Below are 14,825 nucleotides of genomic sequence, written 5' to 3' on the forward strand. Positions count from 1 at the left end.
AAAGATTGCTATTAATGTCATCTAGTAGAGTAAGCTGATTCACTATCTCAGCAGGAAAGGAGGAGGAAAGGAAATTCTAGGGGGACGACAGATACTATTTTTTTTCTTCATCAATTACTAATAATCTGTGACTGTAACCATACTTAAACATAATATTTTATCAAATAAATGGTAAGGTCTTTTCTAAAAGGCTTTTGTATTAGCAGGGACTATTTTAACTGATATTGGAGAAATGTCCCTGGATACTCTACCTCCAGTGACATTTTATTAGAGATACAAAGGGCTTCCAGGTTCTCTTTTGAGTAAATTTAGCCAAAATTATGTGCCTCCTACTTTTCCTTTCCTGCCTGAAATGGAAACCATTTGATGTCTTTTATGAATTTTGATGAAGTCACTCAAATTCAAATAAAATTTTCATTCTTCAGACATAACTATGGAGTTTTATTTTGTATTTTCAAAAGAGGTATGCATGTAAACATGAATGAATGGATGAGTTTCATTGCAGTCTTTTTGGTTACTTAGAAATTCACCTTTTCTCAGATTGAGGATACTCAATATGTATTTACCAAACACCTCTATGTGCATGGTAGTGGCAGGAAACAAGGATGGATCAGGAACAAATCCTGTCATCCAGGGGCATATTGGCTAGCAGGAGAGATAAGGTGTGAACACAAATGACTATAAGATGAAACGTCACTCTTTGTTATATATAAAATGATTTGGAAGTTGATTCCAGCTGAATGGAGAGGTAGGGCTGAAAGGGGGGAGGGAGAGAGAAGACAAGAGGCCATTATGTGGACTGACTGAATTGTCCCCCCAGAGTTCATATATTAGAAGCTTAATCCCCACTGTAACTGTTAAGGGTGGGAAATCCTATTATGCTAACTGAAAGGTGGGGCCTTGAAGAGGTGATTAGACTGTAGGACCATGCTGTAGTGAATGGGTTAATAATGGTGGTCAGGGGCGTGGTTCTAAGGGCTTTAAAAAGGAGAGGGCATGAAGAATTATCACTCTCTCTGCTCTGCCATTTTGCAGTGGGATACCCTGCTGTCACTGAAGTTACTACCAAAGAAAGTCTTCACCAGATGTGTTCCCTTGGCTTTGGACATCCCAGCCTCCAAAACTGTAGGCAATAAATTTTGTTTTCTTACAAATTACCTAGTTCCAAGTATTTCGTTACAAGCAATAGAAACAGACTAGTACAGCCATGTTATGTCATACCACAAAAACTGGGCCTTGAATGACATGCAGAGATGTGGAAACCAAAGGAACAGCAGGAGCAGAGGCATGGATGGTGGTGGAAAGTATGGAAGTAACGTTTCTTGAACATTATGCCCTCACAGTCGGCCCACCCTGAACATTTTCAGGGCCTGGGCTATGGTACAAATGAAGTTCATATTCCATTTGTCTAAATAAACTGTTAAAGAATGTTCCAGTCTCCTACTGTGACAGATACCTATGTAGCAATCTAGAAGACCTGGTTCAAATGTAGACTTCTTGGACTACTCTGAGTTCTGCACTGTGACATGGTGGCTCGGGAAGTGCCAGCCACTGCCCCCTGGCCTCAGCACCCGTACTTCTTTCTTCCTTACCTGCTCCATCCACCCACCACCCCCACCCAGCAAACAGCCACCTCTTGGCCACCCCTTTTGCCTAGAGGTATGTACTGGGTTGGCAGTACTGTCAACCCTTGGGAGGATGGACCTGAGGAACAGACCCCAAGAAAGCTCCGGGACTGAGCCATTTAGTCAGAGAATTCTGTGGTACAAGATCATAGTCTGGAGTGGGAAACACGGGAGCATGGTCTCTGGATGGATATATGCTTTTGCTGCCATAAACTCCCTGCCCCATAGGGAGGGGCAAAGCTACAGGAGGGCCAGAGCTCGACTGTCTAAAGCCTGGGACCCTCTCAAGTTCCTCGGCTTTAGGGTGATGCTGCTTTTAGTAACCCTGTGAGGCTGCAGTGATCCCCATTTCACATATATATGGTACTCATGGTAAAAGGCACTTGGAAATCTGTCTCAAGAAGTATTAAGTAACCATGCCTATAAACTTTTAACAAGTATGTGTCTTACTTATTCAGGGGCAAAGAAAGCCCCATTTGCTCTCCTTATTTTTTTCATTATTTGCAGAGCCAGCTTACTTGGAAATAAGGACTTTTTTCAGATACTGTTCTCAGGGGCTAGATTAATCCACTGTCTTATACTGGCTGAACTAATAAATAGCAGTGACCTATGCAAATGCAATCAAGGGTGTGAGAAAGAAAACAGAAAAAGTGAAACTTTACTGTAGGCTTTGGTGTTTGGGATGGGGTTAAAGAGCCAGGAAATATTTGAGAGTGGGAAGCTGGTCAATTTTCAATATGTTAAGGTAATGCCATTCTGAGAGGATAGTGAGAGAGGGGCTGGTGGCAATCATTCACTCAGTAGGCATTCATTGGTTAAATATACTATGCACAGGGTGGGGTTTGTATCTGACATGGAAGGTAAGTACAAAGCAGGAAGGAAATCTAGTTCCTGAGATGTTAGTTTCCAGGCAGCTACTCCAGTTTACAAAGGAGTGATATTAGTTGTTTTGAATTTGGAATACATTCTCAGAGGAATAGTGCTTTATAAACTGTGGTTACATTTCCAGCATAGCCCATAAAATATGATATATAACTCATAACTTATTTAATAAACATTTACCAAACACCTATTACATACAAAATTATGGGCAACATTCTGAGGGTTCTATGCTAGGCACCAAAACTCCATAAATTGCCATTAAAATAACAGAAAATAATATGGTTGTAATATATCAAATAAGACAAAAAATTAAATTACCATTTTTTTGCTTTTAGTTTTGAATGATGAGGCTTAATTGGGTTTAATAGGGGAGCAAGAAAAGGTTTACTATGGAGACCACATTGCCCTTTGGAGAGACTTTAGCATTTGAGGACGTGGTTCTTTATTAGGTCATATTTCACTTACTGCTATTGTATTAGCACCATTTTTACACGGAGAGGTTATAACTAGGAACTTTGTTCATTTAGATGTGGAAAGAAGGGACAGAGGGAGCAAATACGAGACTGGCAGACTGTTGGGGTGTCTTGTCAGGAGGGAGGGCGGGCTGCAGGGAGAGGAGGATGCGCAGCTGGTGACAGCACTGCCTGCAATTGAATGGAAGACAGGAGACAGGGAGCATGGGTGGCAGGGGAGAGAGAGTGTGCCAGTTTGTTTCCTGTTCAGAATACCCTGATTGTCACTGGGGCTGAACAGATGCAAGGTGATGGTGGTGAAGGAGAAGTGCACTGTGTGCATCCAGTTATTTGATAAAATGGCACTTTTCTAAAGGAGGTGCTGTGTGCTCACCAGATTCCTAATGGCTATTTGAGAATGAGTATGGATTATGGGTGCTATCGTAGAGAGACAGAACTGCCCCTGGAAAGAGGAATCTATCTCTAGGAGGGGATGAACATTTTAGACTGGAAAAATGGCAGATGATGCAAGAAGGAAAAGTGCTGTCCTTTGTAAGGGTGATACGAGTGAGCTCTTTTTCAAAGGGAAGCCATGGGTCTGTCCAAATATTTAGGTGTAAAGAATATTGTATTAATAAGTAGGCTCAGCTAGGCTTTGAAAATGGTTTTGTTAAAACATTTCAAATAGTCCAAGGTCAGGGAGGTTTATGGCACTTGACTTCTGTGATTACATTTCATCCTACTTGAAAGATGATTACAAGGTAGATTTCATCCTAAAGACTATCTTTGTATTGTAAAAGCTGAGACCAGACACTCAAGTGTTTGAGAAATAGAAAGCAGAAAAGTCTTCAACCACTTGAGCAAATAATGATATAAATAGCAGAAGAATCAAATATTAAAACCTATTTATGTTTGCCAATTGTAACAGGAAAAATTATGTGTGGTGGCTGGAGATGGTCAGTGACAGGCGATCTCAGAGGGAAGAGAGAGGTGGCAGGAGAAGCCCTGGTTAGAGCGACAAGTGCAGACCAGTAGTGACTCTGGCAGGGAAAACTGGGCCCAGGCCAAGGCGAGTAACAGGTAGGGCAGCTCTGGGGTCTGGTGGGAAAAAGGTACCTAAGCTGCTGTAACTCTTGAAGGCACAAGCTTTGTACACATATAATGTGAAAGCATGAGGGCAAAGTGACATTTAAAATGCTCTGTTAAAATTAAGCTGCAGCACTTAAGTTTTAAAAGTTAAACCCTCTTATTTAGCATATTCGCCTTTCCAAGGTTACCTTTTCTTAACGTTGCTAGGTCCACACAGAATTATAATCATTGGAGTAATACTCTTAATATTGACAGCAGCTAACATTTATTATGAGCTTACTATGTACTAATATAGTGCTGGGTGCTTTTATATGCCTTTCATTCTCACAGCAACCCTTTCAGGTCGATTTTATTATTATTCTGTTTTATCTATGAGGAAACTGAGATATTGAAGGATTAAGTATATTAACCAAGTCATAAAGCTGATAAGTTTTAGAGCCAGGAGCTGAGTCTCTTTAAAATTTACCAATATATGATACATATTTTCTTATTGGTTTGGATGGAAAATACTAAAACATGGTTCTCTTTTGCAGCTAGCTGACACATTTTTGGAGCTGCTTATCAGGTTATTGTTCCTTCTCCTACCCTAGGCATAGGGTGAGATAGGAGGAGAGAGAAGACTGTTAGCCCATTAACATAAGATACAAGCCTTTAAAGGCAAGGCCTCCTTGCTGTGGGTTCCATCCTCAGAGAATGATTTAATGGATATGGGGTGCAGCTTGGCAACTGGCGTTCCTTAAAGCACCCCAGGTGATTCTATTGTGCAGCCAAGGCTGAGAACCACCGCTCTAGCAATAAGAAAGGTAGATATTATTTTTAAAAATCCTTCTTAAAAAAAAATAGAACAGTGAAGATAAAGACAATCCTTTAACCACCTCCTCCACTTAAGTGGTGAAAGGCAGGAAGACAGGGGAGGACAGTTTTAGGCTACTATTCTAAAGATTACTATTCTAAATCTTTACTATTCTAAAGATTAAAAAGAAAAGCTCAGTATCAATTTTATTTCTATTTCTTTGTCCAGAGTTAATGCAAAGCTTGATTATAAAATACATTTGAAAAATTATTGGTTATAGAAGTGTTATAGAAGTCAGAAGAGGGAGAAATCATTTCTGCTGGAACAATAATAATACCCTATAAATTATTTTCTAGTTTTCAAATCTTTCATATGGTCCTCATATCCTCTGGAATTTATAGGAAAGATTTTACTAAAATTATACAGGTAACTTTTATTAATTAAAGCTCAGAGAAAAGAAACAACATACCTAATATCACTAAGAGCAAATGAGAGTACAGGAGTAACTAGAACACAGGACTTGGTTCTCTCTCCACTGTACAACATAAACAAGGAGAGTTGTGCACAGCCTTGAAGAATTAGTAAGTTTTTGACAGGCCAAGGCCTGAGAGGAGGGCACTCCAGGAATGGTAAATGGCACGAACCTGTTCAGGGACCAGTGAGGGGAGCCAGGCTGCAGGGGAGGGAGTAAGGCCAGGTCCAAAAGGGGCTTTGCCACTCCTTTAAAGCACTGGAATTTACACTCAGGGAAAGGGGGGCTATTCACGGTGGTTGCAAGGGGTTGTCAAATGAGGAAAGCAGCATTTTCTTGAGTAAGAAGAAACTAAACTACAGAGCTAGAGGCTTTGGCTATAAGAACTTGTAATGCCGGGATGGTCTCTAGAATAACCTCTCATATTTCTGGGTTGCTTATATGAGGGTATTTCAAAAAGTTTGTAGGAAAATGTAATTAAAAGATAATATGAATCTTTCCATGAACTTTTTGAAGATCCCTCACATTTAGATTTTGCTTAAAAGAATGAAAGAGATCTAGTAAAATAAATGATTCTTTTAAGAATTCCTCTTAGGGGCTGGCCTGTGGCTCACTCGGGAGAGTATGGTGCTGATAACACCAAGGCCACGGGTTCGGATCCTACATAGGGATGGCCGGTTAGCTCACTGGCTGAGCATGGTGCTGACAACACCAAGCCAAGGGTTAAGATCCCCTTTCCGTTCATCTTAAAAAAAAAAAAAAAAAAAGAATTCCTCTTGATTTATATCTTTAAAAAACAAAAAGGAAATTGGTTACTTTACAGTTAACTGTGATATTGCAGTGAACATATGCTGGCCTATCACAATGTTTTTTTAAGGAAAATTCAAATGTTTCCAACTTTCCATAATTATTTCGTGCCTATGTCAGAGATTGTTGGATGCAAGGAGATAACATATGGGAAACACATGGCACTGCTTCTCATAAACCAACATTCACAAATGTTAGCTATTATTATTTTCAAATGTCTATGTATTTTCCTTCATGATTTAAAATTTTCTCTGTTCATCCATGTGGAGTTATGGTACAGAGGTCAAGGGCAGATACTAGAGTCTCACAAACCTGAGTTCTGTGATCATTACACAGTCATGAACTCCCTGAGCCTCAGTTTTCTGATGTGTAGAATGAAATGATGATAGTAACCTTATGAGGTTATTGTAAGGAATAAATGACATATTATATCTAAAGTAGTGTGTAGCAGTTTCTCAGTACATGGTGGTTCTTGTTTTATTTTTAGACTTGACACAAATGTACCAATAATATCTGGAACAATAATAGCTAATAAATCTTTTTGGAAATCTCCTATTACTCTATGCATATTTGGAGTTACCTGATGTACTATGAGTCATAAGAATAGGACTGGGAGAAGATGCAGTATGTGAAACATAGTTCTTCTCCATCAGCTTTCTGGGGGGAACCTTTTTGTTTGTAACTGGAGAAATGTTCCATAACTGCCAAAAGTACATGAAATCAGCTAAGAAAACTGAAAAATGTGAATCATGGTCAAAATCTCAAAGTTTTCATTCAGACAGAAAATAAAACAATCTTTTGGATTTTTATAAACTTATTGGGTAAAAGTATTTTATATTTTCTTTTAAAAACACATTTTAAAAGATACTTACATCATAATACACATCCTGACCTGGCCAACTCAATGCTTTCTTCTTTGAATCCATGGGAAAATCAAGCAGTTCATATCTGTAAGGATTACCTGAAAATTTCAGGAAAAGCACTGTTATCCTGAATAAATAAGAATAACTGATGAGATTTATAGGTGCAATAAGTAGAAATAAGGGTAGAGAGGAATGTTGGTGTACATTTTAGCTATTCTGTTACAGTTAGTGAGGTGCAACCTACTCTTGAATTCTTGAGTCCTTGCATGAGCAGCGTGTGGGCACGCAGAGTGAGAATGAGTCTTTAACTGTAGTGCTCTTAGCAATAATGGACAGCGCTACTACTTCACCTTTCTTGTTGGTGAGGTAGAGCATTAGGTACATAACCAATCTTCCTAGATCCTCTTTCTGCTCTCTGAAGGATCAGCAAATGTATTCCTATACTACCTATTTTGGCTTTTCTTTGCCTAAATATCAAAAGAGTTTTCAAAAATGGAGTTAGTACTTGCTTACCAAAAAGGTACTAAAAGAGAACATTTTAAAGAATACAGCTTCCTAGTTTTTGGTTCATAATTTGATAAACTTTGCCAAACACAGCATGGCTTCCTCTGGTCCCATGATAAGTCTGAAATTAAAGACTGTTCTGAACACCCCTCCTCACATATTATAAGAACAAAGGATGACATTTATTAAACACTATGTGCCAGTTACTGTACTAAGTATTTTATATGTATATATCTCATCACATGCATTTTTCATAACATTATTATGAGAAGGGTGCTGTTATTCCCACTTCAGTTAGAGGAAACTGAGGCACAGAAAGAATAAGCAATTTGTCCAAGATCACACAGCTAGTAGATACAATTCAAACTCAGGCAATCTGGTTCTAGAGACTGCAGTCTTAACCTACGTGCTACTTATTTCTAATAAAGAAGAGTTAGAATAAATGTAAGGGTAGAAACCTAGGGTAGTGCCAGTCCCTTGAAATCTTTTCATAAGGGTTATTAGAGTATACTTATATTTTTAAAATCCCCCAAGAGTGACTGACTGGTCAAAGAGAGATAGATGCTTGAAACAGCAAAAAATTAAAAAGGCAACTTCTTTTTAGTCCCTTATCTACAACTGCACTGAAATGTGTTTTTATGAATTCAACACACATTTCTGTGATTTCTTGATAATTGTATGCACTTCATGTAATTTCAGAAATTGTTTAATTCAGGATTGAAAAACAGAAATTTACTTTGACAGTTTACAAGATCATAAAAATTTCAACTGTTCAGGTATCACATCTTGTAGTTCTTTTGCATGGCACCCCGTTTCCTCACTCCCCAATATAACTAAGCATGACACCTGACACTAAGTTTAGTCAACACATTCAATATGATGTTCACTACCTTTTATCAATGCTGACTGGTCTGAGAACGAAAGGAAAAGTTCGACATGGTGCACACATACTGGAGTCATGACATATGACAGCAGGGTAATAAAATAATAATCGCTAACATTTATCTCTGTTATCTAAAGATAACTAACGTTCTTAGAAGCAGAGCCAGAGAAGTTAAGAAACTTTCCCATGATCTACAGTGAGTAAGAGGCAAAGTCAGAATTCCACCCATGCAGTAGGACTCCAGAGTCCATGCTCTTAAACACTTCACTACACTATCTCTTAAAAGGTTATTGTCTGCTGATGAGGCTCTGAGGTTGACACTCATGATGGCAGTATTCTGCCCTTGCATTTTGGTCCAAATATTCAGGTACAGAGGGACTGAATTATAGGACAATTCTTGAGTCTTATCTACCTCCCAGCCTAAATTCATTCAACAAACATTTACCTTTGCCTACCCTGTGCCTTTTCTGTCACTTTCAGTTACCCTTCCCTAGTATCTCCAGTCTTTCTCCAGAGCTCTCTCCTCTGTGTTCACATAGGTGCAGGTGTCCTCAGCAGAGACTGAAGGGTGTGGTATGGGAGAGAGTCAATGACTGCTGTTGGGGATTCCTGTCCTCTCTCATAAAACACATCTACAAAGACTGCAAGACTTGTGGCTGGGAGAAGATGCTCTAGGGTGTTGAGAAGAACTGAACAAATTGTTCCTGTTATGATCTGAGTCTTATTTCAATGGGGATCTTTCAGTTTCATCACCACTGCTGTACCCACATCCAGACTTGATGATCTGAACCAAACATTGTCCCTTGTGCTGATCACCTGAGCTAGAATGAAATTTTAAAAAGCTACATCATAACAGAGAGCAGGAAGAAAATAAAAGTAGAAAATATAGGTAGAATAAAAACAACCAATTCTACAAAGTTTTGGTTTCTGATTCTAACATGGGAGGCTGTGTGTAAAGTAGAAAGGTTAGAGACGTCTGCAGAGAGTCTGATTTAACTGATTTGTGGTGGGGTCCCAACTGATTATAAAGTATACCCATTGTTGGGAACAACTTTCCTAATTACTGATGGGTCACATGCTTGTGATTGAGTCCCTTACACTCCTTGCTTTCTTTAATTTTATTATTGAATAAACCCCAATGACAAGAAAAATTAACACAGTTCTGATTCCAAATCACATTTACCTCTTGTCTTCAAAACTGTTGTATCATAGGCCTTGGTTGGCACAGTGGGAGGAAACAGCTGTTGGTTGCGGGCTTTAATGCCAGTGCAGAGTTCCTTAGGTGACGTAAAGGTCGGGAACATGGCACCACGAGAGATGTGTGTATGGTAGGGGTGTTCAATTGTATACGGCAAACAGATTTCTCTAAGATGTATTGAGCAAACAAACAAACAAACAAAAAGCAGGAGAAAGAAGTAAGATTGAAAAAAATTAATCATCAAATATTTATTGAGACCCTTCTTTTTGGCAGACTATTTTAATCCCTGCAGATATGACAGTGATGCAAAGTTACTATACTCAAAGTCAGCACTCTAGTGGCACGTACACTGTAAAACATACAAAATTTTCTAAATTTTGCTGGACAAATCAAAACTAAACTTAATTTTTAAAATAAACCATACCTAATTCTTTAGCAGTGAATAACTTTCATAATGGGTATAACAATATAAAGCAGAGGATATATGATTTGTGTTTTTAGAATGGTATATGAAGAATTTATAGTTACTTTTAATTCCTGCTTCTCGTTTTGAGAGGATTCTAGTACTTTAGTTTATAGAATCATTTTGGGAATTCACCTCCAGTAATGCAAAGTAATCTTTAGCCACCTTGGATTAAACTTTTGATCCAAGCCATCTGTTTCTTTAAGCAAACAATCAATTAAATATACTGCCTATTTATGTACATGGTACTGTTTTGAAATAAAAAAGCCAAAAATAGCTAGTACAGTGAAGGAAAAAAAAAGTTAAAAAGACTATAGGAATATAATTTTTCTATAATTTGGAGAACTGGTAGAAGTTAAAAATAAATGTAAAACAACAAAACAAAACACAACCACATGGGAGCTGTCTAAACTAGAAGGAAATCAAGATCAGGAGATCCATGGAATAAAGAAATGTTACTTATAATTAGAAAATTATGTAGAAAAAAAGCAAGACAAGTGTTACGAGTTCAATTGTGTCTCTCCCCTGACTCCCGTCCATATGTTGAAGTCCTAATCCCCACGGCATCATATTGTGATCATATATGGAAAAAGGGTCATTGCAGATATAATTAGTTGAGTTAAAGTAGAGTTACTCTGGAGTAGGGTGGGTCCCTAATCCTTATAAAAAAGGGAAATCTGGACACAGACAAGAACACAAAGAGAACGCGATGTGAAGATGAAGGCAGAGATCAGAGCGATGCATTCACAAGCCAAGCAACCCCAAAGGATGCCAGCAAATCACTAGAAGCCAGGAGAGAGGCGTGGAACAGATTCTCCTTCACAGTCCTGGGAAAGAAACAACCCTGCTGACACCTTGACCTTGGAATTGTAGCCTCCCACTTTGGAACTTCCCAGGCTACAGAGCAGAAAGGTGAATCTGAGAAATATAACCCAACAAAAAGGGCTTTACTTTTCATACCACATACGAAGAGAATTTGAAAAGTCCAAAACAAGGATTCGTCACAGTTGTATTTTTAAAAAATAAAACCCCAAAAAGCCTGCACCTTAATTTTAATAGCCTTCTGAGTAGGTATTTAGTATAACTGAAATACAATTTTAAAATGTCAACTTAACATTTTCAGTTAAGAGTGATAGAGGACTCCGGGGGCACTGAGACCACCACATGCTCAAATCTTGGTTTCTAAGAGCAGTCTCCAATAAAAGGAACCAGGGTTTCCGGGCTTTATGGCTGATTCTAGGAGTAGGGCAGGAAATGTACAAGATGAGCCTGAAGTATCTCACAGTGCCAGAAAATAAGGAAATGCTAAAAGAAAAAAACCCCTGCAAAAACCCCGTAATGATGGGGAAATGTCAAAGGAATACAGGAGCAAACTGAAAAAGCTCCTGATGGCCAACGTGAGTAACAAAATAAAGTGGTACTGAATTACAACCTAAGTACCATGGCCCAAAATGAATATCCACAAGTCCATTCTGACAGAAATAAGTGATTGAATAAACAAATCAGAATAGATAAATAAATCTCCCACGCAGAAGAATGCCAAATAGTTTATGTAGGTACTCTGCCCCAAAGAAAGTGGAGCATAATTCCAGACACCTTAAGTGTGGGCTGCACACAGTGACTTGCATCTAAAGAGCACAGCGTGGAAAGGAGGGAATAAGGGCAAGCATACAGTGGAGAAACCAGATAAACACCACATCAGCCAGGTGGTCAAGGTTAACAATCGACAGTTAAGTCACGCTGACATCACGCACCCTTGAGATAATTGGTGAAAATGGCACGTTATCTCTGTGGACTTCCTGCCCAACACATTACCCCAGTTTAATGATAAGGAAAACAACAGTCAGAGCCTATTTGGGTGGCATTCTGCAAAATATCTGACCAATAATCCTCAAAATTGGCAAGCTCATCAAAACAAGGAAAGAGTCAAGAAATTGTCACTGCCAAGAGGAACCTAGGGAGACGTGACTACTAAATGTAAGGTGGTGTCCTGGATAGGATCCTGGAATAGAAAATGTACATTAGGATAAAACTAAGGAAATCAGAATAAACTATGGATTTTACATAATAGCAATGCATCAATATTGGTTCATTAATTGTGACAGATTTGCCATACTAATGTAAGATGTTAATAACAGTGGGGTATATGGAAACTCTCTACTATTTTCCCAATAATTCTATAAAACAATACTACAATAGAAAGTTTATTTAAAAAAAGATTGGCAGCGGATTTAATTGGAGAGAAATCAAAATGATGTTACCTTAGACTTGCATCAGCCTCTTCTTCCAAGTGTAAAACTTTTCATGAAAGCTATTTTTTTAACTTGTCCTCACACTTGTCTAAGAAATATGGAATGCCAGTGTATATATATATACACTTTTTTTTTTTTTTCTTGATTAGAAAGAGTGGAGGAAAATAGAAGTTGTATACTTACTCTACTGTTGAATTAGGTGGTTTGGGCATCCTAGAATAAAAACAGGAAACAAGTCCTAATTTATATTAAGAGCTTCTAAATCTTGTATTCCTATTAGAAAATTGCTTAAGAATGAAGATGTATTCCATTTTCAAACTACAGTGTCATTTCAGATAATGTTGTTGATTAACCTTCTGGAACCCTGAATATTGACATGACAGAGAGATATGATATTTACATTTCTCAGTTGTCTATTGATCATTTTTTTATTGCATTTATTCTAACTTCAGTCTTGCTCACCACCCTTTTTGCATTTCTTATATGCAGTGAAGATACAGGGGCTGACTGCTTCTAAAGATAAGAGAGTTCTGGTTCTTACTCACCTTCAATCATAATCAGGCAGTAGCCAGTGCTCTGAGGGAGCCTGACATCACACATGTGGTGTACTTGCACGACCTAATGCGACCTGAGTGTGGCCTGGCTGGAGAGGATATGTAAGTACCGTGTGTGCTTTGTCCCTTTGCCCAGGAGAGAACAAAACTGACCAAGTTCTTGGACGTATGCCTTTTCTGAACCAGTTTATTCCAAGGGTGTGTATTCACTAATTACTCTGAACCCTGCATGCCAAGAAATAATACTGTAGCTCTGGAAAGAAATCCATTAGAGACGGATAATCGTCCACTTAAATCTGGTTTCAGCAATTAGTTTCAGTCTTATGCAAATAAGACTCTGAAAGATTTTAGGCATGAAAAATGAACAGAATGTTATCAATTTGATAGTAAAAATCAGTAAAATTAAATACACTGTTTGATTTTGTAGATGTTCCTCCATGCTAGTGGATATTCACTAGAAAGTGGTATGTGAGCCATATAATTTTATTATTATTATTATAAACACACGACTCACACAAACCACAAAAGTTTATATCTTTCTTTATTTGGACTCTAAGTTTATGAGCATGGAACTAAAAAAACGCATGTCCTGTCTTCCAGCTATATTGCTGAGTTGTGGAGATGGGGTGGGATGGGGGGAGGCAGTGAATATACAAATCCAAGGGATCTAGAGTTACTAGATTGACTTCTATCTATAAAACATTAAGTAGGCATCTAAAATTGTTCTTGTGACAAATTTTGCTAAAATATGGATAGGTATATGCATAAAATTAAAAAATTGATTTGATTCAAAATGAAAAAAAAAATTTTTTTAAAGGAAATTTTTAAAAAACTTAAAATTTCAAAGGATAAAATGAAAGTAACAAGTACTCAGAGACACCACTTCCTTGACCAAACCAGTCCATTAATTTTACTTCCATGCTCCACATTTACTTTGCAAAATTCACTAATCCCAAAGGATAAAGCCCAGGCAACCACAAATTTTGTCTTTTGGGCTCCCTCTAGTGGCTAAATTCTATATCAACTTCCTACCTATAAAGAGACAACTAACAATTCTTAATAAAGGTAAAGAAGTGATATTTTCATTGTTACTTCAATGCTGTTTTATTTTTATCTGAAAATAAAAATATATGCTTTTGTAATATACATGACAAACTATTTCAAAGAGTAAAAAATAATTTAATATACAGATAATACCTTTAAGCAAAGGGTAAATTAACAAATATTCCTTACTTAAAAAAGACTTAGGAAGTAATTATATTAAGAGTTATTTGTAGGTGATCATAAAAACCTCTATCCTCATAAAATTCTGATGAAAAATTTATTGAGAGCTACTGTGACATTTTCTATAAATCTTTAAAGAAATGTAGCAAATTCTTATTAGATTGAGTAAGTAGGTCAAAGGTAGGGAAATGGACCAAGATGACCTGAGGAGAATCCCTTTGAACATTACTATTCATTATTTCCTATTTTTTCTTCACTTGTTTAAATGCCATATACTATTGTGGGTTTTTTTGTTTGTTTTGTTTTTTTGGTTTCTTTGCTTTGTTTGGTTTTGGTTTCTGGTATCTCTATTTTAAAAAATGGAAGAATTTATTTCTCTAAAAGTTCCCATTTGGGGGCTTTTTAATTTCTCATATAACTCATTTCCACTTAAAAATGTTATTTGATCTCATATAAAGAAAAAATCCTTCAAACTTACAAAGAATCATTTCCATAGATGTCACTTTTTTTGTTCTGTGTCAAATAATAGAATTGTTCAATAGGAAGCTTTCTGAAAAGAAAGAATAAATTAAAAATTTTAAAAATTAACACTGCAGTGGTGATATAGATTAATACGACTATTTATACAGGGAAATTCAGTATATAAAAAGATGTCATCTTAAATCAGTGGAGAAGGACATATTTTTAAAATAAAGAATGCAGGAAAAATTCACCATTTGGAAAATAATATATCTGTATTTTACACTATTTGCAAAGATAATTTC

General features: G+C 37.3%; 1 protein-coding gene across 4 annotated transcripts in view; it reads right to left on the reverse strand.

Moving 5' to 3' along the window:
- Positions 1-14,825, reverse strand: part of SPMIP4 (sperm microtubule inner protein 4) — a 33,318-nt gene that overhangs the window by 4,446 nt on the left and 14,047 nt on the right. For 2 of the 4 annotated variants that reach the window (XM_063100566.1, XM_063100563.1), the window contains exons 4-7: positions 14,540-14,611; positions 12,467-12,496; positions 9,554-9,735; positions 6,993-7,081 (exon numbers count right to left, since the gene is read on the reverse strand). In XM_063100566.1, the coding sequence (XP_062956636.1) occupies positions 6,993-7,081; positions 9,554-9,735; positions 12,467-12,496; positions 14,540-14,611 (373 nt within the window). The remainder of the gene's footprint in view (positions 1-6,992; positions 7,082-9,553; positions 9,736-12,466; positions 12,497-14,539; positions 14,612-14,825) is intronic. The other 2 variants (XM_063100564.1, XM_063100565.1) reach the window with 2 other exon arrangements.

This window comes from Cynocephalus volans, chromosome 6 (assembly GCF_027409185.1).
Source record: "Cynocephalus volans isolate mCynVol1 chromosome 6, mCynVol1.pri, whole genome shotgun sequence".
In the NCBI taxonomy this organism is placed as follows: Eukaryota; Metazoa; Chordata; class Mammalia; order Dermoptera; family Cynocephalidae; genus Cynocephalus; species Cynocephalus volans.